The sequence below is a fragment of the Aquila chrysaetos genome, chromosome 7 (genome assembly GCF_900496995.4).
Source record: "Aquila chrysaetos chrysaetos chromosome 7, bAquChr1.4, whole genome shotgun sequence".
Lineage (NCBI taxonomy): Eukaryota > Metazoa > Chordata > Aves > Accipitriformes > Accipitridae > Aquila > Aquila chrysaetos.
This window is the reverse complement of record NC_044010.1, coordinates 795,379-819,877: the sequence shown is the minus strand read 5'-3', so window position 1 is coordinate 819,877 and position 24,499 is coordinate 795,379. Positions and strand designations below refer to the sequence as shown.

General features: G+C 50.2%; 2 protein-coding genes across 6 annotated transcripts; one reads left to right on the top strand and one right to left on the bottom strand.

The window, feature by feature from the left end:
* The first annotated feature begins 606 nt into the window (after positions 1 to 606).
* PTPN6 (protein tyrosine phosphatase non-receptor type 6) lies at positions 607 to 15,164 on the top strand. Of its 4 annotated transcripts, none has more exons than XM_041124918.1 (16): positions 607 to 986; positions 1,185 to 1,285; positions 6,141 to 6,263; positions 6,571 to 6,765; positions 9,525 to 9,747; positions 10,268 to 10,384; positions 10,556 to 10,669; positions 11,083 to 11,179; positions 11,595 to 11,674; positions 11,766 to 11,915; positions 12,035 to 12,166; positions 12,439 to 12,593; positions 12,891 to 12,958; positions 13,352 to 13,503; positions 13,670 to 13,721; positions 13,907 to 14,217. In XM_041124918.1, the coding sequence occupies exons 2-16, from the start codon at positions 1,272 to 1,274 to the stop codon at positions 13,924 to 13,926; spliced, it is 1,692 nt and encodes a 563-aa protein (XP_040980852.1). In that variant the 5' UTR covers positions 607 to 986; positions 1,185 to 1,271; the 3' UTR covers positions 13,927 to 14,217. The 4 variants fall into 4 exon arrangements, with proteins under 4 accessions (XP_040980852.1, XP_040980851.1, XP_029875296.1 ...); XM_041124917.1 differs by lacking the exons at positions 13,670 to 13,721; positions 13,907 to 14,217 and adding exons at positions 14,224 to 14,321; positions 14,442 to 15,164 and having other exon boundaries at positions 614 to 986; positions 1,188 to 1,285; XM_030019436.2 differs by lacking the exons at positions 13,670 to 13,721; positions 13,907 to 14,217 and adding exons at positions 14,224 to 14,321; positions 14,442 to 15,164 and having other exon boundaries at positions 614 to 986.
* A 3,151-nt stretch (positions 15,165 to 18,315) lies between these two features.
* PHB2 (prohibitin 2) lies at positions 18,316 to 24,473 on the bottom strand. Of its 2 annotated transcripts, XM_030019440.2 has the most exons (10): positions 24,297 to 24,467; positions 24,129 to 24,213; positions 23,955 to 24,034; positions 23,675 to 23,859; positions 21,689 to 21,818; positions 21,102 to 21,205; positions 20,570 to 20,647; positions 19,935 to 20,011; positions 19,694 to 19,699; positions 18,316 to 18,895 (listed from the first exon to the last, which is right to left on the bottom strand). In XM_030019440.2, exons 1-10 carry the CDS (start codon positions 24,421 to 24,423, stop codon positions 18,862 to 18,864), a joined length of 906 nt encoding a protein of 301 aa, XP_029875300.1. In that variant the 5' UTR covers positions 24,424 to 24,467; the 3' UTR covers positions 18,316 to 18,861. The 2 variants fall into 2 exon arrangements, with proteins under 2 accessions (XP_029875300.1, XP_040980764.1); XM_041124830.1 differs by lacking the exons at positions 18,316 to 18,895; positions 19,694 to 19,699; positions 19,935 to 20,011 and having other exon boundaries at positions 20,578 to 20,940; positions 20,972 to 21,205; positions 24,297 to 24,473.
* Positions 24,474 to 24,499: the final 26 nt, after the last annotated feature.

Below are 24,499 nucleotides of genomic sequence, written 5' to 3'. Positions count from 1 at the left end.
CTAGTGTTTGGAGAGGCCCAGGATGTACCAAGTTCTGCAAAAAGGTAATTGTTTATGCAAGCCTTAGTGGGAAGCCCTAGGACTTGATACCAAAAGTGACTTTTTTTAACAGTTCAGAGGTGCTAAGCCCTGTCTAAGAGCAAGCGTTTACAAACGTGCTCTTCGAAACACGCCAGGAAATGTGTCCCTAAACACGATCTAGTGCTGTTCAGCAAGTGCTGTAAATGCTGCTGAGACGCCTGTCCCCAGCAGGGTCGGTGCAGCTAACTCACGCCTACCGCCAGTGCCCGGGGCTGCGTTGTTTTCTGGCTGAATGTGCAATCAAACACGTTAGCCCTAACGAAAAAGGCAGCAGGGAGCGGCACGGTGTGGGAGGGCTGGGCTTGCCCTGTTTGGCTGCAGCCTGGATTAGAACAACGTAAACAACATAAAATTGTATCTTGAGTCTTTTGGGACTGAAGAGAGACGAAGCTAGGGGAGCAGCCTCGTTCCAGTGTTAACGCTTTGTGTTTTCGACTTGATTCAAATGAAGGGACGTCGGATATGTCCTGCCTTGCGTGCCTGTTGCCCTTGGAAGCGTTGAGGTCTTCCGGGAGGGCGATGGGGGCCGGGGTGGCAGGGCTGGGGGTGAAGAAGCCAGGCCTGGGAGAGCGGGGAGCTGCGAGCCAGGTGTGAGAGAGCTGCGTCCGGTGCCTTTCGGTTACAAACCAGGCAGGAATGTAGCCAGCGAGGGCGTGAGCTCAGTGGATAGGAGGCAGGAAGAGCAGTCAGTCCCTTCCGTCTCCATCTACCTCTCCCAGCTTGGCCTTGGCCTTCCCCCACCCCTCTAATTATTCATTAACTACAGCCCAGGAAGTGCTTTGCAAATGGTGAAAATGAAGCCCTCCGCTTGAGGCCTGCGGTTTGCCTGACCTGGAGCTACCTTCTTCTTAGTCCGCCTAGGAACAGGCGGAGTTCGGGACTGTGCCCGTGCGGATCAGACACAGGTGAGTCACAGGAGGGGCTGCAGCCCCCCAGGCGCTGCCCGCTGCTCCTCCAGAGCCGTGGCACTCACCGCCGTGAGCATCCAGCCCTGTCCGGAGGGTGCGAGTCCACCCCTCCTCTGTCAAGGTTCTTTGCTCCCTCTCCCAAGTCCGTCTCGAGATGCTGTCTTGATAATTCCAATATTGCTTTATTTCCTTCAGTAGGACCTGCTGGTTAAGGACTGTGGTACTTCTTCCACCGGCTGCTGTCAGTCCCCCATCAGTGGGGATCTGAGAGTCGATATCCTGATGCCATCCTGTGGGTGAGTGCTGTGAATGCTAGTTAGGGGAAGAAAACAAGACTTGTTGGTGAGAAAAATAAAAATACTGATGGTAGGAATTGGGCACAGAAGGGAAAAACCCCACTTTCTAATAGGAGCTACAGGATAGCTGGAGGACTGGAGTTCACGGTGGTTTAGATTGCTATTGCTGTTAACCTTGCTCCTTTTCACTTTGATAACGAGCGGGCAGGGTTTGCGGTGCCGAGTCCGCTACAGTTAGTCTGCCAGCCCCGCAGCTGCAGCATCTCTGAATGTTTTTATACAGAGAGGTCAGGCGGCTGACCTTTTAAATCCTGGTTGTTTCTTGATTCGCTACAGTCTTTCTAGCCCTTTATGGAACATCAGGACATAAAATCTTCAGCATCAGTCCAAACAGGTGCTCTGCTCTGGAGACGGCAGTGGCATGGTGTAAGGAAATGGGATTTGCACTAGCATTACTCTGTGGTAAGGATCTGGGCAACCACGGTGGTCCAGCACTGTCCTGGGGTCCCGTGGCCTGACAGAGAGCATCTGGCTTGGGCAAGTCACGGGAAGATGGTCCATCTGCCCGTTCCCAAGCCCAGATGGCTGTTGCTCTGCACTAACAGCTGAACTATAACACAGTTCTGTGCAGAACAGCAAAACGTCCTGTCTAAAATCATCTCAGTGCTGAGAATTAGAAGTAACAAATGCAGTGCTGATTCTCAAAAAGGGCTCCAGGTGAGACCCCCCCAAATGCAAGGGTAGCACAGAACAGTAAAGTTGATACCTGGGCAAGAAGGTAGACAGTGTAATGGAGAAAGCAATGAGTGTGATATTAAAGAAGGAGTCAGCATCTGCTTTTGTAAAGGCAAATCCTATCTTGTAAAACTGGAGTTTTTTGAGGGACTTAGCAAGCTCGTGGGTAAGTCAGTCAGGTCTGGCTGATACAGTTTCCTTGGACTTCCAAAAAATGATTTGACAAGATTTTCTCATCAAAGTCTTTAAATAAAACTAAAGTCATGGCATAAGAAAGAAGATGAAGTTTTTCTTGGGTAAAGAATTAGTAGAAAATAGGAAATGAAAGGTGAGAATACACATCCAGTTTTTATAGCAAAGGGAAGACATCAGTAGTCAGATCACAGGGGCCTAACCTGAAATACACGCTGTTCAGTATATTCCCAAATGACCTGGGAACAGAGCTTGGTGAGGTGAGAAAATTGGCTGATGGTAGAAACTTACTCAGAATAATAGAGTGGGAGTTGACCATGAATAATTGCAGAAGGACCTTATGATAGTGAATGTGTGGCCAATAGAACAGCAGATGCAATTCTGTCTAGGCATATGTAAAACAATGTTCATGCAGAAAAATAATTCAAAATTTACATATAAAACAACAAACTGTGAACTAATCGTAACCTCTCTGGAGGAAGACTGTGATCATATATAAGTCTGTGCAATTAGCTTAATGCTCAGTTGTGGTGAACAAATAGCAGAAACCATCACTGGCTCTGTGTATGTCCATGACTCACCAGCATCTTGAACACTGCAGTTCTGTGCCACCCTTCACTCTTAGCTCCAAAACAATACACCAGAGTTGGAAACATCTCAGAGAGGGACAGCAAAGATGACCAGAGGTGTAGAATAGTTCGGTACGAAGAACACCTTAATAGGGTTGGAGTCTTCAGCCTGGCAAAGAGCTGAAGAGGGCTATGGACATTACAGGTCCGTATCATGAGCAGCTTGGAGGGGGTGAATAGGAATCAATCATTGATTTTTCTTTCGTTACAACAACCATTTTTCCTGATACCTAATCAGAATGTGCCTTGCTCCAAGTTATGCCTGTTGCCTCTTGTCCTTTTGCTGTGTCCCACAAAGAAGAATCTGTCTCATTGTCTCTAAAACCGCTAGTCCCCCTTTAGGTAGTCTCAGACAGCTGTTAAATCCCTCCTGAAGCATATTTTCTCCAAGCTGAACAAACCCAGCTTCCACCATCTCTGCTGTGCTCCAGGCTCTTCACTGCCTTAGTGGCCTTATGCTGGATTCTGTCCGCTTTCTCAGTGTCTTTTTTACAGCAGTCCAGATGTGGGTGTCTTTCAATTAGCTATTTCATTTATCTTGTCCTCTAAATTTGTTCCTGTGCTAGCTGTGGCTTGGGTCCACAAAGGATTTACAAGATGAGGTTCCACCACCTGTGGTGTACTGAAAGCCAAACAACAGCATAAGAGTACTCTCTTTGCTGAAATGTCCTGACCTGTTAATTGTATTAAGAAAGTATTTTAGCGGCTCAATTATAGTCTGTTGTTCCATGCTGCAGCCGTTTGGGAGAGCAACCTCAAAGATACCAACCAATTGCTTCTCTACGGTGATATTTCCCTCCCTTACCAGAAGGAGCTCCTCCCTGGTAGGTTTTAATTAGATGGCCCACATCAAAGACCCAAAGCAGCTATGTGCATCCAGTCCTTTCCTGAGCTGGAAGCAACCAGAAGTATAAATTCATCCTGTAAATTATGTGACTTGGGCTTTGTATCCACACAAATACTGACATGTGGGTTACACTGCACCCTGTGGCTTGTCCTACTGGAGGATACTGAATTACTACACGTGTTTAGTGCTAACTCAGCCTTTCTGTTCTGATCTGGGCTCTTTGCTACCGTGTTCTTTCCCTGTTCACCTGTGTCTCACTAATGGTCTCTTCCTCAGACAGATTCTCTCCTTCAGCCAGTTCATAAGGTGTAGGGATGCCTCGGTTTTATTTTTTTTGTCTGCCATGGCTTCTTATCGACCCTACATAATCTAATATTGCTTTGATATCAGGAATTCTCTTTTGGGACTTCCGCCCAGAAGTTCCTGCCATTTCTCTCCTACCACTAAACAATATTTCTTTCCTGTGCCAGTGCTAGGCTGGCTCTGATTTAGGTGCAGTCTTTTAGGTGCAACTTCTACAACTTTGTGTAGAAGTTGTTCCCCTGAGCCACAGGTCTCCACGCCTTTAAAGTCTCCCTTTTTTTAACATCAGTTTTAAGTCAGTACAGCTGGATCCCTGCCGCTCACCACATCCCGGCTCATCATGTGTGTGAAACCAGAAGTGTTTCAAAGGAAGCTGCTGTAGGTGCTTGTGTTGCCTTTCTAGCAATGAAGTTTAGCTTCCCGCTTGTCTCTCCTGTACTTCCCTTTGCTGTTAGTTTCTGTCTTGGCCACAAGTTTTTTCTCAGTTGTTGCTAGCAGCCTGTTCAGCTTTTTGCAGGATTTCCCAGTCCGGTGATGTACAGGGAAGTCTGCAGCTGCTACTACTTGAAATGAGCAAGTCTCTTGCTGTGCCTGCTGCCTTCACCACCACACAGGGTAGCTGAGATGGCCCCAGGGAAAAGTCAGGCTCCTTGGCCAGCGGGATTGCCCTCTTTGGCCACTGCTTAGCTCCCATTCTTTCATGAGACCTACAGACCTTGAAACCAGTGCTGTGGAAAAGGGCAGGCATGGGCTGTAGCTGGAAATGGCTAGGTAGCTGGAAATGGTTAGTTTTCCTTCTTTGTATGTAGTTGTCCAGGTTGACAGCTTTGGCCTCTGTATTCTGTACTGGGATCTTGAAGGTCCTAGGCTAAGCTGTCTTGGTGCTGTGTTGGGCCCAGTGTAGGCAGTAGCTGTCTGTCCTGCTGTCTGCCTGCTTTTTTGGGCAGCTCCAACCTCCCACGCCATCCCTTTTGAGCTACCACTGCCCCTGACAGTCACATCCCCCAGCAGGCTGTGTTCAGGAAGGCGACGCTCTGCTTGGAGTGCTGGCCTGGACCTCGAAGTCTGCAGCTCTGGGTTTGCGCAGATTCCCCCCGCGGCTGTACAGAGCACGTAGGATATTTACCCGCCCAGAAGGTTCGTCAGCGAGGAGTGTGGAGGTTTCAGCCGGGTAGCCGAGGGCAGCCCAGCAGAGCCAAGCTCTAGCAGGGTGCTTCACTGCTCAACGCACGCTAGCACGTGCTGCCCGCTTCAGCCTCGCAGGTGCGTGGGTGACCCCAGGCAGCTCTGGTTCGGTCCCCTCGGCACCGCGGCGAGGGCTTGGGGGTGGGGAGCACCCATGTCTTTTGGGGAAGAAGGGGAAGAGAGGACGTGCAGAACTGAGTTTTGTGAGCACCGCCGGGACCCAAGATGCACTCGTAGAGTCAACCCTGGTGTGGAAAAAAGACAGGGACCCGAGAGTAACAGGGGGGATGGGGAGGAAAGACGCAAAAGGAGAAGCAGAAGTGTGTGCAAAGCAGCTCGGGGCTGGGGAGCCGATGGCTCAGAGCGTTTCCTGTTCCCGGAGCTGCGCGTGCCCGGCTGCGCGCCGGCTCGCGCCTGCCGGCGCCCAACAGCACCGCGCAGGGGGCCCGAGACCGAGGCACATCTCCAGAAGCAGGTGGATGGAGAGGGTCTGAATGGACTGACGGTAGACGCCCGGAGAGATACATGGCCAGCTCCCGAGAGGCGCAGAAACAGCTTGGCGTTGGGTGCTCCAGCAAAGACCTCCGACTTCCCTTTTCTCGCCAGAGCAAACTGATTTTTCCTCTGCGTTTTTTGAGTTGCTTTGGTGGTAGCCGCTTGGCCCCCTCTCCTTTCGCCCTCCACGATGGTGAGGTAAGAGGGGCTGAGAAGTGCTTGGGCGTAAGGAGGGAGACAAGGAAAGTAGGACAGATCAGAGGGGAGGATCATCCTGGAAGCCATATCTCAATGGAAACCTTTCATAGGCTGGGGGAGGTATCGGGTAGGAAGGGATGCTGCTGCTGGCTGTCACCCGTATGGGTATCTCTAGGGATGCTGACCAGGGACCATTCTTCACTGTATGAGTCTCCACAATGGTGCCTGACCTTTTTTATTCACTTGGTCTTGTTTTTATCTCATCTGCTAGGTGGTTTCACCGTGACCTGAGTGGGCTGGAAGCTGAAGCCTTACTGAAAGGACGAGGTGTCCATGGGAGCTTTCTGGCCAGACCCAGTCGGAAGAATCAGGGGGATTTTTCTCTTTCAGTCCGGTAAGTAACTTGGGCCCCAACTTCTGTCTTTCCAGATTTACATAAGCAGAATGCTTAGAGCCTCAGGTGTCCTGCGGTGTCTTCTTCATCCTGTCCTTATTCTTTTGAGTTCTTTCCAAGCTGTAAAAGTACTTGAGCTTCCCAGCATCTTCTGGACCCTCCTTCAGGTTGCCCCAGGAGCTTCTCTTTCTAGTCATCTCCTTTCACTGGGATGGTTTGCTGTGGTTCCATGGCAGGAGGTAACGCAGAACATTTTCTGCCTCTTTTCCAACTGCCTCACTGGACTGCTCTGTGCATCATCCCACAGGGTTGGTGATCAGGTAACCCACATCCGCATCCAGAATACTGGGGATTTCTATGACCTGTATGGAGGGGAGAAGTTTGCCACCTTATCAGAACTGGTGGAGTACTACACACAGCAACAGGGCTCACTGCAGGACAAAGATGGAACCATCATCGACTTGCGATACCCGCTCAACTGTTCTGACCCCACTACAGAGAGGTACGGCGAAAGCAAAGCAGCCGGTGTGTCTGTGATGAGACCTCCTCTGTGTTTTGTGGCCTTCTTTCTGCTCTGCCTGCATCCCCGGGGCAAAACCCTGCAAAAAGTGTCTCCTCTGCCTCCCGTAGCCTCCCATGCTTCCATGGGGGCAGCATCCCCAGGAATAGGTGGACGTACCTTGACCCATCACAGCAGACCTAACAGGGCTCTATTTTTACTTCTGGTTTCCTGTTGCCTTTGCTATTTATATACTGTTCCTAAAAGCAAAGGTTGTGGCGTTCGCTATGGTCTGCAGCGGTCCGTAGAGTGGCATGTGGAAGCCCTCAGCCTTGCCCCAAACCTCCTCGGTTGGTCTGGGCCTGGGTGACTTACGCAGCTGAGAGCAGGACCATGTTCCCCTGCTATTCCTAGCCTGCTTAGTCTCCTTCCTGCCCCCGCTTTGCATACGTCTCTGACACCAAGTTCCTAAATCAAATCAGGTGGTTTTGCCCCCGCTTTGTGCTTTCAGGCTCTTTGATGCAGCTCGGGGAACGGTCCCGCCGCGCTCCGGGGCGGACAGGTCCTCCTTGGGCACCTGGAGACGGGGAGCAAAGATGCCCTGGGCGAATTCGCCCGCGTTCTGCCCCGTTTGCTCCGGGGTCGGGCTGCGGAGGGGGGCCAGCGCCCGCCCGCCTGCTGTCCTCTCCGCTCAAGGCCGTTGGGTTGTGGCCCTGCAGTTTCCTCCCTTCCTCCCTGCGGTTGGAAACTTCTGCCCCCCCCCCAGGCTCTTACGAAAGCTCCTCTCACTCTCTCCCCAAGTGATTTTCCATCACGTGGCTTTGAAGAGCTGGGCTCTACTGGGGGAAGGGAGGGGGGGAACGGGGCCCATTAACCCCTTCCTACCTGTCGAGGGGAGGCCCGGAGACCTCTTCGATGAGCAGGAGGGGTCAACCATTCCCTGGGGGGCATCGGAGCGCTGGCACGTGGCGGCCGAACGCTTCTGTGGGAGGAGGTTCGGAAATTGGTGACTGCCGTGCAATGACAGTCACCGGCTACTTCTTGCAGCGCGTGAGGTGAGGGTCAAGAGAAGTTACTTGCCAAGGCACAATGTCTGCCACGTCTTGCTGTCAAAATGGCTCCTCGGTTGTTGTGTAGAGGAACGTGTTGCTCTGGCCAGATGCAGGGGTGAACGAATGCCCCAGCCGCTTCTCATGGCCTCCTGGACGCCATTTCGGCTCTTGGGAACAGATAGCCTTAACAACGTGAAGTTCACCACAGACACCAGTACCACCCCAGGCCTCCACTGTTAGCTGCTCTGGGGGCAGCAAACCCGCTCCCACAGCTCTAACCACGCCGGCTGGTCAGCCTGGCCTCGATGGCAGCGTGCAGAGTGACGTACGGAGCGTGGCTGGGGCTCGTTGTGGTACCCGCAGTGAGCTGGAGCAGGGGGGGGGGGCGTTGCAAGTCAGTCTGATGCAACAGCTACCTGCTTTTGAAATGCTCTTCACCGGGGGGAGATGGCCAAAACCGGGGGGAGATGCGTCTCCAGCTGCTGAGGCAGCTCTGTGGAAGCGGGACAGAGCTGCAGTGGACGTGGCCTTCTGTATCTCTTCTTGGCAGCTCAGCAGTGCCCCCCAGGACCTTCTGGTGTGGTCCAGAGAGACCGTGGAGCTTGGGACAGGCATTAGGAACTAGAGGATCTGCACAGAGGCAACCGGGGACACCTCTGGAGTTTCTGCAGGGCCAAGAGCCCTGCAGTAAGAGGAGATGCCAGGGTTGTCCCACCTCCCAGCCTGCTTCTGGTGACCATCCCTTGCACCCACACCACAGTGCAGTGAGACCCCACCAGGCAGACACCCCTACCCCCCCCCGGAGACCTTCATAGGTGGGAAGGGGCTTGGCAGCAGCCCCGTCCTTTGCACCACGCTTGTGTCCCTCTGCGCCCTGGGGCCAGTCCTGCAGCAAGGCAGAGAGCACCTCGGTCAAATGGGGATGCTCCTCACCTTGTGCTGAGAGGAGAGAAGGAGCTGCCGACTGGGTGTTTGCATTGAGGACAGAAAACGTGCACATGGATCAACAACAGTGATAAATACCAGGAGCAGAATATGGGTTTCGGGTGGCTCCTGGTGCTCACTCCCATGGCTAGGCCAATAGCTGCAGTGTGATGTGCTCAGAGAATGGGAATTATCCTTTGATTGAAGTGGTGATGGAGTTTGAGAAAAAGGGGTTGCTGGGAGGGGATCTGATCGCAACACAGCCATCTCGGTGCTGCTAAATCTGATAGGAGAGTTTCTGACTCACTGGGGGTTTATTTTTGTTTCCCTGGTGTTTGAGTTTCCAAAGCACCTTGCAGCAGTAAGGCTAGAATCCCAATAATGCTGGCAGGTGCTGAAAACCATGAACCACCTTCCCCCAACTGGTCTTCAAGCCAGCAAGCATTGTTTACCCGTGCTGGTGTGTATCACGCAACTGGATCACACTTGGTGCTTTCCCACTGTGTCTTCTGGTACCAGCATTCTGCTCCCCGGGTCCCTTCTACCTCCACCTCATCCCTTGCCCTTTCCTTTTCCTGCCAGCTCTCTACTTCTTTGTGTGTCATCTGCTTTTCCCAAGATCCCGCTCCTCCCTTGGTTTCCTTCCCTCTCTCTTTCCCTCTTCTCTGTCTCCCCCGTCCTTTCTTCGTCCCTTCCCCAGTGTTGCTGTCCTTCACTCGTCAGCTCAAGGGCACCCACTTACCTGCATCTCCACCTCTCTTCTGACCCTCTCTTGTTTTTTCCTAGGTGGTATCATGGGCATCTGTCAGGCTCTGCAGCTGAGTCACTTCTCCAGGCCAAAGCCACCCCTTGGACCTTCTTGGTGCGGGAGAGCCTCAGCAAACCTGGGGATTTTGTCTTGTCTGTCCTCACTGACCAGCCTAAACCTGGGGCTGATGCTCCACCAGCTGGGGCAACCAGTGCCTCTGGGGCCCGGCTCAAAGTCACGCACATCAAGATCATGTGTGAGGTGAGCAGTTGGGAGAGCAAAAGGAAAGGGAGTGGAAGAGGTCTCTGCTGGTCATGCCCTCAAAAGCATGGGCCCTGTCAGTTTGATTACCACCAGCACGTTCATCAAAAGACTTAAAAGCTCTTGGAGGAGGAGGGGCACCTGCAAAGGCCTCCACACTTAGTCTGAAGGATGTTACCAGCCTGGCTGTCACAGGTTCTGCTTCTTTCATGTGGGATGATGCAGGGAGTGGAGGGAGATTTCAAGGACAGAAAGCAACTGACCTTAAATGAGAGCTGAGGGCAATATACCTTCTCTGGGCTTCCATCCACTGAGAACAGGAGTCAGTTCACCATGCTTTGAACTTAGTGTTCGCAGGGCAAACTACTGTTTGACCTCCCTGTCAGAGAAAATGCTTTTCTAGATGGCACAGGGTGGTGCCTGTGGCTTTGCACCCCAGCGTTAACTTTTCCCTGAGCGTTGTCAGCTTTGTCTATAGGAATGTTGTGAGTGGAATGTTACAGATTCTTCCTCTATTTAGAATGGACGCTACACAGTTGGAGGTGCTGAAATGTTTGACAGCTTGGCAGATCTGGTGGAGCACTTCAAGAAGACTGGAATTGAGGAGGTGTCTGGCTCCTTTGTGTACCTGAAGCAGGTGAATCCCATTTCCTCTGTTTCTTAATGATCCCTTGGAAGGACCTGCTTGCTGTTTGTTTCTGCTTTGTGTCCCTCTCCTCCTTTTCTCCACAGTACACAGATAAGATTTTGCTCTCCAGCAGCGTCTCTCTCTCTCTCATGCCAACCCACTGTGTTTTCCCATCCCCAGCCCTACTACGCTACGAGGGTGAATGCTGCTGACATTGAGAATAGAGTGCAGGAACTGAACAAGAAATGTCTGTCTGAGGAGACGTCCAAGGCTGGATTCTGGGAGGAATTTGATGTAAGAAAGTGCTGGGGGACATTATTCTGGCTTTTTGGAAAATTCTTGTGCACCACCTCATTCTCCATCCTTGATTTCTTTCTGGACACAAAACTTCTCAGGTGTCTTGTAAATTCTGGTCAATTTTTCTCTGAAAGAAGTCTCTGTTTGGAACCTGTTCCTCTGGGGAGCGAGTGTCATCTTTAAGTGAACCCAGTGAGGTAGAAATGTGCCTTTTCATGCTTGGGAGAACGAGTCACCAAGACAGTAAGGCCATGAACCTTGGACTTTTCAAGTCTAGGTTTGCTTTTCACTTCTCTGCTCCCCCCCAGGCATGCCCATGTGTCCCCAGAGTCACCGCTGTTCCTCTGAGTGCCCACCTCCCCTACCATCCATTGTGACCTTGCCACGACTGTTCTTTCTTCTGCTCTCAGAGTCTGCAAAAACAGGAAGCCAAGCAGCTGTTTGACCGTCATGAGGGTCAGAGACCTGAAAACAAGAGCAAGAACCGATACAAGAACATCTTGCCCTGTGAGTCTTTCTTCTCCGCTATAAAAAAACCCAAATAGACACAGACAGGCAATGACAAGCTGTCCAAGTCATCCCTGGCCCAGCCTCAGCATGCTTTGTCCTCCAGAGTGGGTTACGAGGTGTGCAGCATTGAGGATTTAAGAGCTGATGAGAGAGGTCACAGCCTTTTCATGTCCTTGAAGGAAGGAGGGAGGGTTGCATCAGACTCATTAGCTTCTGATGCTCCATCATAGGGGTAGAGAGATGGGAGGACGGGGTGAGATTGATCTGACCCCAGAGAAGGAGGGGTGAAAATATGGGGCATGCTGCATGCACTGGGTAGCATGAGTGAGGTGGCATGGGGTAGTGAAGGAGCTTCACGGGGCTGGGCACAGAGTATCTCATTGCTCTCTTTATTCTTTCGCTGCATCCCCAGTTGATCACTCCAGAGTCATCCTCCAAGGAAGGGACCCAAATATACCTGGATCTGACTATATCAACGCCAACTATGTCAAGGTGAGGCTCTTGAAAGATGGCTGTGTGCCCAAAATGGGGGAAGGCCTGCCTGCTCTTGCAGCCCTCCTGATCTTCCCCTGTCCACACGCAGAACAACCTGATCAGCCCAGATGAGTGCACCAAGACCTACATCGCTAGCCAGGGTTGCCTGGATGCCACAGTCAATGACTTCTGGCAAATGGTGTGGCAGGAGAACACGCGCATTATTGTGATGACTACACGGGAGGTAGAAAAAGGGCGGGTAAGTAGATGTTTGTAGGTGTCTCGGGGCTGCCCTCTTTTCCCCTTCAACTGCTGCTCTGCTTTTTCTCTCTTTCCTGCCTTCCGCCCGTCCTCACCCTGCCCTTTCTCCCCACACAGAACAAATGTGTGCCTTACTGGCCAGAGGTGGGCAGCATGAAGGAATACGGTCCCTACCTTGTGGAGAACGCTGGGGAGCACGATGCATTGGAGTACAAACTCCGGCACCTCTGTGTGTGTCCGATGGATAATGTGAGTGTGCCTGGTCGAGGGCTGTCATTGAGCCCATGGGTCTAACAGTCGCTGTGCGTTCGAAGGCTGGGAACTGCGGTGATGCTGCTGTTGTACCATTGTTGGGGTTGCTCTTCCCACCTGGTTTGGGCTGGAATCACACTGGTGCAATCACCAAGAAGTGTGCGGGAGACAGAGATTCCCTCTGGCTTCAGTCCCACCTCTCCACGGGACAGAGGCCAGGGATAGGACTGGGTTGCAGTTTTACCAGTCGGTTGTTTTGTTATTATCAGGGTAAGGCTGTGCGTGACATCTGGCACTACCAGTACCTGAGCTGGCCTGACCACGGTGTACCCAGCGAGCCAGGAGGAGTGCTCAGCTTCCTCGACCAAATAAACCAGAAGCAAGAGAGTATCCCAGATGCAGGGCCTATTCTGGTGCATTGCAGGTTAGTACAGAGGCTGGGGTTTAAAGCATTCTCCATCCCTTATCTAGGGTGAGGTATAGAAAGTCTGTCCTGCTGCACCAGCTGTTCCCCAGGACTTGCAAGTGAAGCATATGCCAGCCCCGATATTTGCTTTTTCCTCTTCGATGCCCCCAAACCGAACTCTCTGCCTGTTAAATCCATGACTCTTTTGTGGCATTGCTGAACAGCTGCTACAAGTGCTGCATCCTTCCCCAGAAGCAGCTGCTTTTTGTTTCAGGAGCTGTATTGCTCTGACCTCTGCTTGTCCTCTCCTTGCAGTGCTGGGATTGGCCGCACTGGGACTATCATCGTTATTGATATGATAGTGGAAGCAATCTCCACCAAGGGTAAGAGGACCCCTAAGTATCTTGAAGTGAACTGGCCTACCCAGTAGGGCTGTGTCCTTAAGTCCAGCTGCAAAGGGAAGAAAACTATCAGTGGGAGAGATCCTGCGACAGCCCTGAGAAGGTTGTGCTGTCCTTGCTCTGTGGCAGCTGCTGGATCTCTGCACCACGTCCACTTACTGTGGCTTCAGCCTTCCCCGAGCTTGGGCTCTTCCTTCAGGGCCAGACCTGAAAGATGCCGAGCAGGAAGGAGGGATAGGAGGTCCATACAGGAGTAAAGAGTATGGAGGGAGGTGGAAACTTCTTGACTGACCTCCGCTGTGGCTGCTTTTGGTGGAGAAGTGGGAGAGGGGGGCAGTGAGCATGTCCATAAGCTTTTCTGGTGCCCCTTGCTAGGGCTGGACTGTGACATTGACATCCAGAAGACCATCCAGATGGTGAGGGCCCAGCGCTCAGGAATGGTGCAGACGGAGGCCCAGTACAAGTTCATCTACATGGCCATCTGCCAGTTCATAGAGACAACCAAGAAAAAGCTGGAAGTTATCCAGGTGAGAAAGGGGACCTTACTGTCCTGTCCTGTGAGTCTAGGCCCTGCATGGTCCTGGCTCTGAGTCCAAGTGCCCTGTCTCCCAAGCTTCAAGCTAGCACTGGGACCTACATAGACTACGATGGTGCACCAAGATTTGAGTCCCTGTTCCTCTCTTTAAAATTCAGGGGTCAACATTAGCAGCTCAAGCACCAAACCCTTCTGAACTGCTAAACAGCAGTAAGTTTTAATGCAGTTATATTCTATGTAACATCTCCACCAAGTGCTGTTTTGTTACAAGCTGAATCTCGGACAGGCAAGGACTTTGCCCTCTCCTTTCCTCTTTGTCTTTCCCATCCTGATTCTGCAGTTGCAGGATTTTCTCCTACTAGCTGATGAGTGGCATCTTTTATCTCTCCTTGTAGCCTCTGGCAGCATTCAGTAGCTGCTGCTATCTGTTTAATATTCTTCAGCTGACACGCGGCACTCTCAGGCATTCCATTGCCTCCAGAAATTTGTTGCCCCACTGTTCACCCCTGCACAAGGATGCATTTGCATCCCTGCTGCTCACCCCTGCGACAGCAGCAGGCAGAGTGCACTGAGCCGGAGGACTTCAGCAATCCCCCAGCCTCCACTGAGATCCTAGCATGAAGCATGGTTAAACAGTCAGAACTCTTCCATGATGTCTCACATGCTTCTCCCAGACCACACTCTTCTCAGCTTGTTTTTTTCTCTCCTGTAGTCTCAGAAAGGCAAGCCGAACGAGTCTGAGTATGGGAATATTGCCTACCCCCCTGCAGTGAGGAATGTGCACGCCAAGGCTTCACGAAAATCCTCCAAGTAAGAGCTCACCTAAACCAGAAGCCCAGCTATGCCTGCCTCTGGCAATAGTCTCCCTGAGGGCTTGGCTGGCTTTTTCCTCTTGCTCATTTTTTCCCTTGTTTTTCCCCGGTTTTACAGGCAGAAAGAGGAGTCAACAGTTTATGAGAACTTGGGGAAAAAGGAGGAGAAGGTGCGGAAACAGCACTCCTCGGAGAAGAAGCTGAAAGGCTCACTAAAGAAAAAATAAGCAGACATTGCAGGTAGCCCTATGGGGGTTTTGAACCTGGTGTGCAGGACTGGAGCTCACATCCAGGCTGGCCTGTCTCGCATTCCTCGCTCTTGGACTGGAACTAGGCCTTCCCCTTCTCTTTCAGTGCCCTGAACCAGACTGCTTTCCAGCTCAGCTGACCGACTTCATTGTCCCTTGCCTGTGCAGGCCAGTGAAGTCTCCTGCTGCCCCTTCATCATTCATTAACAGGAAAATATCACGCCCCTTCTTACCCGTCGTCTCTGAGCAGCAGGGCCCAAACTCACCTCTGCTCTGTCAGCTTCAGCAAACTTCTCGAGGAAGAGCTAAGGAAGCTCTTTACAGGAGCTACATCTCTGCCCACCGCTGTGAGTTAGAGTTTAGCCTGTTAGTGTTCCCTGAAGCCTCAGCTTTTAAAGTATGGAGGTTTTGGCCCATTTCAGCTCAGCTCCTCTGCAATTCAACAGGAAACTTCCTCTTTCCTTAATACCAACCCTCTGCCCTACAATCCCTTTTCTGTTTGATCCTTTGATTGGATGCTGTAAATATAGCAGAATTTGATGTGATGGCCATATTTTCTCCTTTGTTTGTAAATAAAATTGTATTTGTTTGAATGCTGAGTCCCAAAAGTTTTTGTCTGTAATTTCTCTTTGAGTATAGCTGTACTCCTGGCTTCACTTGCAGCCCTGCAGAGACTTACAAGAATGGCTCTAGCTTAATTTTCATCGCTTCCTGCAGCCCTCAGACTCCTGAACAGAAGCCGTGACCAATTACAGTGGCTCCTTGCTGTGAGGCTTGAGTCTTGGTAGTTGTCAGATAAGTTTGAGCACAGAAAGTTAGCTGTGACAAACGCAGATGCAGGCTTTTACATTTAAATGTTGGTATTTGGAAAAGTCGTCCTCATGCCCCCAAATCATTAGTCATTTTGTCATCAGTCTTTGGTAGTATCCAACCTGAGCTGGAAGGTAAGTCATAAAGGCTGCTTCAGCAAACAGTGTACTGCCTGACTGCTCCTTCCTAGATATTGCTTGGTAGAAATGAAACTTCATCTTTGTGGAGAAGGTAGACCAGCGCATGGCCACATTGTGGCTTCTCAGATATTAGTCAGTGACCTCCAAGGAGGGGCTAAGGAGCTGGATTGTTTAGTATGGTCAAGAGGAGGCTGAGGGGTCAGCTACTCATCGACAACTACACAGAGGGCTGGTAAGATGATGGTAGTGGCAGGTAATAAAACCAGAGACAGCGTTCCCAAATTGCAGCTTGGGCGGTTCAGGTTGAACACTAAGGCTGGTTTTATCAGACAGCATTCAAACAGATGCTCAGAGGGGGAACTCTGTCCTTGCAGGTTTTCAATACTTGAATGGACAAAGCCACAGCTGAGCTATCTAGTGCTGACAGTAGTGCCACTTGCAGCAGTAGCCTGGACTAAAGAAAGACTTCCAAAGGTCCCTTCCCACCACTATTTATAGCATTCTGTGAATGCCAGAGAGCATTCCTGAGCACTGGAGCCTATCCGTGGTGGTGTTAGAATGGGACTCAGCAGAGTTTTTAAAAGTTTTGCCAGTTAAAACTAGGCCCCAGCCTGTGAACTGTACCCAGGAACTATCTGGGAGACTGCTGAGAGTGAAGACCTGAGCCCTTCTGTGGCAGCTGGCTTAGATCACAGACAACGTGCTGAGGAATCCTTAATTTACAGGTACAGGTACTGCTTAGGCTGTGGGCATTTGCTTCTCAAAGAAAAAGATGGCTCAGGTGTCCTGGACTAGGAGCTGGTTAGAGCTGATGTCAGGAAGAGCTCAGTCCCACTTGGGGAAAAGTCTCAGCTAGGTCACAAAGTGACCTAAGCTCCAGACCAAGAACACTTGGAAATGTGGGACAGGGAATTTTGTCCGGTCTGAGCCACATCTAGGCCCCGTGTGGGAAGATAACTGCACAATCCATCACTATCAGCTGTCTGACACGGGACCACACTAAGCACTTTGAAAGTCCAGCTGTAATCATCCCCTGCTTTGGCGTGGGGATCTTGGCACCAGGCTCTCTCCTCTCAGTTTAGAGCGCAAATCCAGATGGGGGAAGGGGTAGAAAAGAGAAGGAATGAGACGTACCTTGAACTCTGTTCCATGTAGCTTGTAATACAGTGGCAATGGCCAACGTGCCTGCAAGGTGACGTACCTGCCTGGGAGCCACCAGCTTTGGAAGCAATGACAGGCTACACAGGAGGACTACAGACATGCTATTCGCCACTATAGGGAGAAAATTTGTACGGCCCAAGCTCAGCTGGAGTTGAAGCTGGCTGGTACTGTGGTGGATAACAAGAAAGGCTTTTTTTAAGTATGTTAACAGCAAAAGCAAGACTAAAGAAAACTTTGGTCTGTTACTTGATGAGGTTGGTCACCTCATCCCCAAATAGGGATGAACATAAAGCAGAGACATTTAATGCCGCCTTCTCTGCTGTATTTAACACCGATGATGGGCCTGGGGATGCCTGGAGCCCTGGGCTGGAGGACCACAACTGCGGGAGTGATAAACTCTCAGCTCACTTTGAACTTGTACAGGATTTGCTGCTGCAACCGAATGCACACAAGTCTATGGGGCCCAACGGGATTCATGCCAGGGTACTGAAGGGTTGGCTGATGTTATCGCAAGACCTCTCTCAGTTATTTATCAATGGTTTTGGGAATCTGGAGAAGTCTCAGCTGACTGGAAGCTGGCAAGTGTTGTCCCGGTTTTCAAGAAGGGCAAGAAAGACGACCCTGGTAATGACAGGCCTGTTGGTTTCACTCTGGTGCCTGGTAAAGTTATGGAGAAGATTATTCTGGGAGTTATTGAAAAAGACTTGAAAGAAAACACAGTCATTAGTCAAAGCCAGCATGCATTCATGAAGGGAAACTCATGCCTTACTAAGTAATCTTTCATGACAAGGTTACCTGCATAGTGGACAAAGGGAAGGCAGCAGATGTGGGGTTTTTTTTGGATTTTAGCAAAGCTTTTGATACGGTCTCTCACAGTATCCTTCTGGACAGCGTCCGGCACACAGCTAGACATGCACACAATACAATGGGTGAACAATCGGCTGAAGGGTCAGGCTCAGAGAGTTGTAGTAAATGGGGTAACATCTAGCTGGTGGCCAGTCACAAGCTCCCCAGGGAAGTGGTTACAGCCCCAAGCCTGCCTCTGTTCAAGACGTGTTTAAAAAACACTCTTATCCATGGTTTAGCTTTCAGGTTGCCCTGTGTGCAACTCGATGATGGTTGTGGGTCCCTTCCAACTCAGGATATTCTACCACTCTGTGAAATCTCCAAGTCCTAACCCTAGTATAAGGCAGCCCAGTGAGACAGGGAAAAAGCTCACCCATGAAGCAGACAAGATTTTGCCTTTGAAACCCAAGCACAGAAGAGAGTTTAGTCAGTGGAAGATTTCTCCCATACTTTTGGCCAGGAAAGCAGCAGGGGGGGAAACTAAGGTGGTCAGGACAGAGTACAGACATGCTGCTGTGACATGGAGAAGCAGGTAAACCTACACTCATCTCTAGCACCTATAGGCAGCTAAGAAACTGGCCCTGGTCACCCATGCAGCTCTATGAGCGTCCACACCTGCTCATTTCTCTCCCCACCCTGTGATCTCTCAGTGAACAGGAGGGTTATTTCTCTTGCTCCTTTCCCCACAACATCCTGATCCTGTCTTCAACCAAGTAAAAGCTCTGTTCCACCTCTCCCTATGCAAAATAACCTCTTTTTCAGGCACTAAGCACACTTAGACACAGTATAAATTTGGGGGTTTTTAATTTTTACAAATGTTGGAAAGAATCACTGAGCAGACAGTGACACAAATAGATATTCCACCAGTGACAGGCACCCAATGAATGACATTTTCCTTAATGCAGTCCTAGGTTCTCTTGGGATCAAGAGTGAAAGAGAAACAAAATTTACTAAGAAAAAAGCCTGGTGCTGATGGCAGCAGAACTCCCTTGCTTGGGTAAAAAAGAATTCTGATTTTACCCTACAGAAATCTAAAGATTAGTGAAGATTAGAGGTGAATTACTATATCCACATAGGTTAATACCAGTAAGCCCCCTTGCCCCCTCCCCAAATTTAACTGGTGGGGTGAGGAAGGAATTACAGCTGCCTAGAGGCAGAGCCCAGTCGCATAACTGGATCACCACAGATGGAGCAGGGGCACGGGAACCAAATCTGGCTACTGGCTTAACAACTTCAAAGTGAGGGCAAACAATGCTAGTGGAGGGAGTTCAAAGCTCCTCACTCGTATCTTCTGCTGGTCAGCGCCGCTGGTTCTAGGAGGCTTTGGCTTCTTTCATTTCTTCCCTTGTTTGAGTAGGAGACTGTCACTGAAAGGGAGACAGAAGTGAGTCATCAGTCCAGAAAGCACAAGCGAAGCTGAACCAGACCCTCACTACAGACTTGGGGGTGTGGGGTGTCACACTCAAAGGACCCGGACTTCCAAGTCCTTCCTACTAGGTACTTTTTTCAAAGTCCCTTCAGCCTTCCAGGATGAGTAAGACAGAATCTGGTCAGAGGTAACGAAGGAGAATGTTACAATGAGAGATCCCACAGAAAAGAAACCAGCTTTCGCTTCCTTTCTTGATTCTAAGAAATCTAAGCTTTTAGTTGCATGCTATTAGCTCAGCTGGCGCTGCCTTGTCCAGTAAACACTGGACAGATTAGGCAAAGCCACCAAACTCCTGCCAGCGGGGAACTGGGTTTTCTACCCAATTTACTTTTGGAGAGTAACAAAAGCATCCTTCCTAGAGATCTTTACCCCAAACCAACACAAATTCCTGCGATCATCTAACTGCCTTCTTACAGCCCTCTTTGCCGTAAATGCAGGATGCCCTGTATATGCAGGACAGATCAGAGGACGCTCCTCAGTTATTCCTGCCTTCCCCACGCAAGGTTCCTCATGGGACACACATGGAGCTCCAATTACTGAGTATCTCCTACTTGATGTAGAAGTTTGTGTGGCCCCTGCAAGGAAGGCTTAAAGCTTCACATCACAAATGGGAACTGAGGTAGAGATGGAATAAAGTTCCTGTGGCCAGAAAGGCCCAAGCCAGAAACACCCCAGGCAAACATCAACATCCTTGTTCCAAGTACTAATAAAAGGATCAAAATAAACAATGCCTTACCTTCCTCTGTGTGTCAGGAGATGCAGTGAGGTGGGGGGAGGGGCAGGGGGAGGAAGAAAAACAAGATTAGATTTAAAAAAAAAAAATAATCTCAATTTCCACAGTAAGTAAGACTGCTCCCTACTTGGCTGTGTCCTCTGGCATCAGCCTCCTCTCAGAGAAAAGATCCTGAGAGAGCTCCAGAAAGGGGACCAGCTTCACAGGTAGGGTGCAGATAAATCCAGCCATCTGGCCCCTTTACCTGGTGAAGCCCTCATCCTGCAGGTTCAGTACCAAGTTATCTGCTGTGAGATACACACGGTTTTGTGAGCCAGCAATCTGAAAAAGAAATCCATTACAGAGATGCCATGAAGGAGTATAAATGCACATGGAGGAATACCACTAATAAAGAACCTATCTCCCCCTCCAGATACAGCACTCTTGCTTTGTTCCCTTAAGATCTCAGTTAAATCAATGCAATTCCCCAAAACAACTCTGTAACTTCCTGACTTCCCATCCCAGTGCCATCAGACTTTCTAAAAGAAGTGCTCATTCTGTCTCTCTGTCGGAACGACCTTTGAACCCACGCTCATCTGTTCCCCTTTCTCAGCCTGCAGGATACCAGGAGCTTTTGGTGGCTGCAGCTGAGTGTGGGTGATGGAATCTGATGTGGATCTGGCCTTGTCATATGGTGGGCATGAACTCCTAGCCTCACATCTAACTGCCGATCATTGCAAGCTAAACCTTAAGCTCCATGTGAGCAGAGAAGGGCTGGGTGGGAACAAAGATCAGGACAGGGCAGGTCACATTCGCCTTAAATTCATCATATGGCCACTGGGCTGGGAGGACAGCACAAGGACTGCAAAAGGACAAAGGAAACTGTGCCCCAATGCTCACCGTTTTTGAGATGTTTTGAGCAGCTCGGATCTTACGTAGCTTGATGTAGCCTGGGTTCCTGCTGAGAGCTTCACCGAGGTACAGGGCAGCAAAAGTTAAGGAAAAGCCTGCTAACAGAAGCTGCCTACCCTCAAGGAATTATTCCTAAGCCATATTATCAAATATCTCAGGGGAAAAAGCAATCTCTATCCCAGTAACTTGGGCCTTTAGGCAGGCATATTTTTACTTTCCCAAATCAAGAACAATGTTATGGATTATGGTCACATGCAGCCAATAAAAGTTAAACCTTGCAACAGGGAGTGAAGGCTCATGGCCTTCTCTGCTCTGACCTGTAACCTCAGACAAAATCTCACTCCAGCCAACTGGGGGGGGGGGGGGGGGGGGGGGGGGGGGGGGGCGAGGAATAAACGACAGTGACCTATTTGAAGCTATCATCTGTTAACAGTCTCCTAAGGGTGAGCCCAATGTGACAGATTCTAAGGACTGTCAAGCTCACAAGCCACATCCCACAAAATCTCCCAAAGCAGGATATCATCTTGGCAGCTGTAGCTTCCCCTTCTGCCTGAACAATCTTCTGCTTCTGCTCCTGCTTGGCCTTCTCCACCAGAAACTGGGCGCGCTGTGCCTCCTGCTGGGCTGCAGAGAGAATGGCCAAAAGCATTGGAAGCAGATCCCATCTTCTGAGCCCTCCACCAGAACCATAGAGCTGAGGCCTGGGGGATCTGCTTCCGAAAGAACAGATAGCATTCTGGGGCCATATCCACAAGTACCAAATGTATCTTGAGTGTACTTTATTTTTTCTTAAATAAAATCAACAGCATCCAGACCCTCTACACACAATCCCCGCGGTAAGTGACAAGAGTCCCACTCTGAAGAGGAACCCTAGTCTTGGGAACTCAGTCCCTCTGATGGTCCATCTCATTAGCTATGACCCCAAGTTTTCTGATAATACTTGTAAAATAACCTGTTTAGCTCCATTATTAAGGAGGCTGAGATTTATAACTCTGTGGCTGTATCGATGTGAAAGCAGTGGCACGCTAGCCCCAATTCTGTTTCCTTGTTTAATCACTTGGTGAGAAGAAAAAGGCAATCCACCCTTTTCAGGCTCATTGAACTCACCCACTTGCTTAGCCTCCACTGCTGCTGTGTATTCACGACTGAAACTAAGCTCTGTAATAGCCACATCATCCAGGATGAGGCTGAAATCCTTGGCTCGCTCTGTCAGTTCTCGCCTAATGAGCAGAGACACCTGAAACACAAATACAGCAAAAAGCGTACCAAACACAGGCTGTTTCTCACTTCTGTGCACTGCAAAAGTGAAGCACAACTGCTCTTCACAGTTCATTCACATCAGGCCTGAGAGAGACATTACCTAAAACAAGCCCTGAGCCGTGGACATTAATACCATCTCATCTCTAAATCTGTTGCCTCTAAATAACGCTGCATAACCATAGCTACACATTTTCAGAAGTATATTACAGCTTATTTATACTTATTATTTAACTATACTATAGAATTAATATTGCAAAGATAAAAAACCTTCTTGAAAGTTTTTTTTTGCTTTCACGTCCTACCACATCTAGTTCCACAGTTCCCACATGTTTTGGCAGGTAGTATTTCCTTCTCCACCTTGAATTTGTCACTGTTTGCAGTTTCACTGTCTCCTCATATTTGTACTCGGACACAGAAAAGAAAATTACCACATAATTATTTTTACCACGTATCATGTCTCTCAATTACTGTGGCTACTTGTCTAGTGTGGCCACTCCACTTTTTTTAGTCTCTCTGGGTGAGTGTTGTCGGTAGATATTTTGATTTATTCTACCTTCAACTTGCCAGTACCTTCCTTAGGCAGGCTGACAAGTCCTGCACCAAATACTGACTTAAATAGAAATTATTGCTACAGTACTACATGCCTGACCAGTCTAGCATTTGCTTTTACTTTTATTGCAGCCATTTGTGAGCAAAGTTCTAAAATGATGCCAGAAACCTTTACTGTGTGAACTGCGAGTGCATAACTACGTAAAGTCACTTCATTTTCTTCTGATTATCAACCGCTTCAATACACATCACTTTTTAGTAACAAACACTGGATGAATATATGACAAGAAGGCAAATTCAATGCAGTTTGTTCAGATATTTCAGAGATACTTAGCAGTCGTCTTTGCTTCTGATAAACCTAAGTCCCTTGCAGACATTGTTTCTTTGCTGTCCCATCCTCCCTTTCCACTCATTCTCTTTATAAGAAAGCATTAACAAGTCCCTTCAGCGCAGACCATGTGGCCTAGCACAGAACCCTGAAGTCCCTGCTATGGATGAGTTCTCACAACAAGACCTGGACACTCAGTTCTACTCTTGGCTTTTTTTGTCACGGATCAGGAACTAGTTAAGAGATGCTTTGTATTTCGGCTGACAACTTATCCTCTTTAGCAGTCTCATGCAGGATCTCCTCTAAAGCCTTTTAAAAGAAGACCAGCAACTTCTCTCTCCCTCAGCTACGATAGGTGATGGATATTCTCAGAATCCCTGGCAATCAAATTATCAGAACACAAACTTTCAGATATAAGCTTTTTTAAGCTAAATATTTCCATTATTTTGCAACCCCCCAGGATTACCCTCTAACCTTTTCCTAAACAGAAATATTTGCTACCCTTCTGTAGCATCCGTTACTGAAAGTTTACTGCTTTGTTAACTGCTCATCCACTTCACTTTTCAGATCCCTTAAAACTGTTCAATTTGCTCTGACAGCTCTTCTGAGGCCCACGTAGGGCCAGATAATAATTTTTTTAAAAGCCAATTCTACTGTTACCTGCGGACTATGATGTGAATCAGCTCTCCCTCCCCCATCATTACTTTATGGTGTGGTCTTGCACTCTATATACCAACGAATCCAGTCTCCCTCTCAGGAGCTAGTGATACAGCCTTAGTGTTTGTATCTCTACTGGAATCACACTGGAAGCAGGATACAGTTCCACGCCCTTTCCATTTGGATGCACCATCTACCGGCCCAACATACATATCCCTTACCTGTTACAACATTCCCCATATCCACAGTTCAGTCATTTCTTTGTAACCTAAGCCCAAGACTCCTCCAGAAGAGTTTACCTGGGCTCTCTGAGTGATGAGCTGTGAAGCGTTAAACTTGGCTACCACGCTCTTGAGGACTTCATTAACGATGGAAGGCAGGACTCGCTCCTCGTAGTCCAGGCCCAGGCGCTGGTACATGCTGGGCAGCTCTGCAGCGTTGGGGCGCGTGAGAACGCGCAGGGAAATGTTCACCATCTGCAAGTCTGAAGAGGAGGCAGAGAGATGAGCAGGGCCGGCGGAGCGGCTGGACTTCTGCCCCCTCCAGGCCTCGTCCTCTGGCCCGCGGGGCCGCTCTCACCTTTGGAGCCGGTCGGGGAGGAGATTTTCCGTGGCCGGGCTCGAATATCGTAGATGATGGGGTACTGGAACCAGGGGATCCTGCGAGGGGCGGGAGGAGGGTTACGGCGCGGGCAGCCGCCGGGGCCGGGGCCGAGGCCGGTCTCGGCGCGGGGGGCGGGGAGCTGGGCCTTACCTGAAGTGCAGCCCCTCAGCGAGGATGGTGTCCTGCTGGACGCCGCCGATGCGGTTGAAGAAGATGGCCCGCTGGCCGCCTTCCACTGCGGGGGAGAAGGAGCGCGGTCAGCGCGGGGAGGCGGAGGAACCGGGCGGGAGGCTGAGGGAACGGGACGGACAGACTCACCGATGAAGACGGACTCGCGGACGCCGTAGGCCAAGGCGCCGGCGCCCAGCAGCAACTTGAGGGCGGTCCCGACGCCCCGCGGCCCGGCCGGCAGCCGCCCCGCCAGGTCCTTCAGGTTCTGCGCCATGGCCGCGCCGCGCCGCGCCTCCCGCCGGGAAGGACACCGGAAGCTGCTGCCGCCGCCGCCAAAGCCGTTCCGGCGG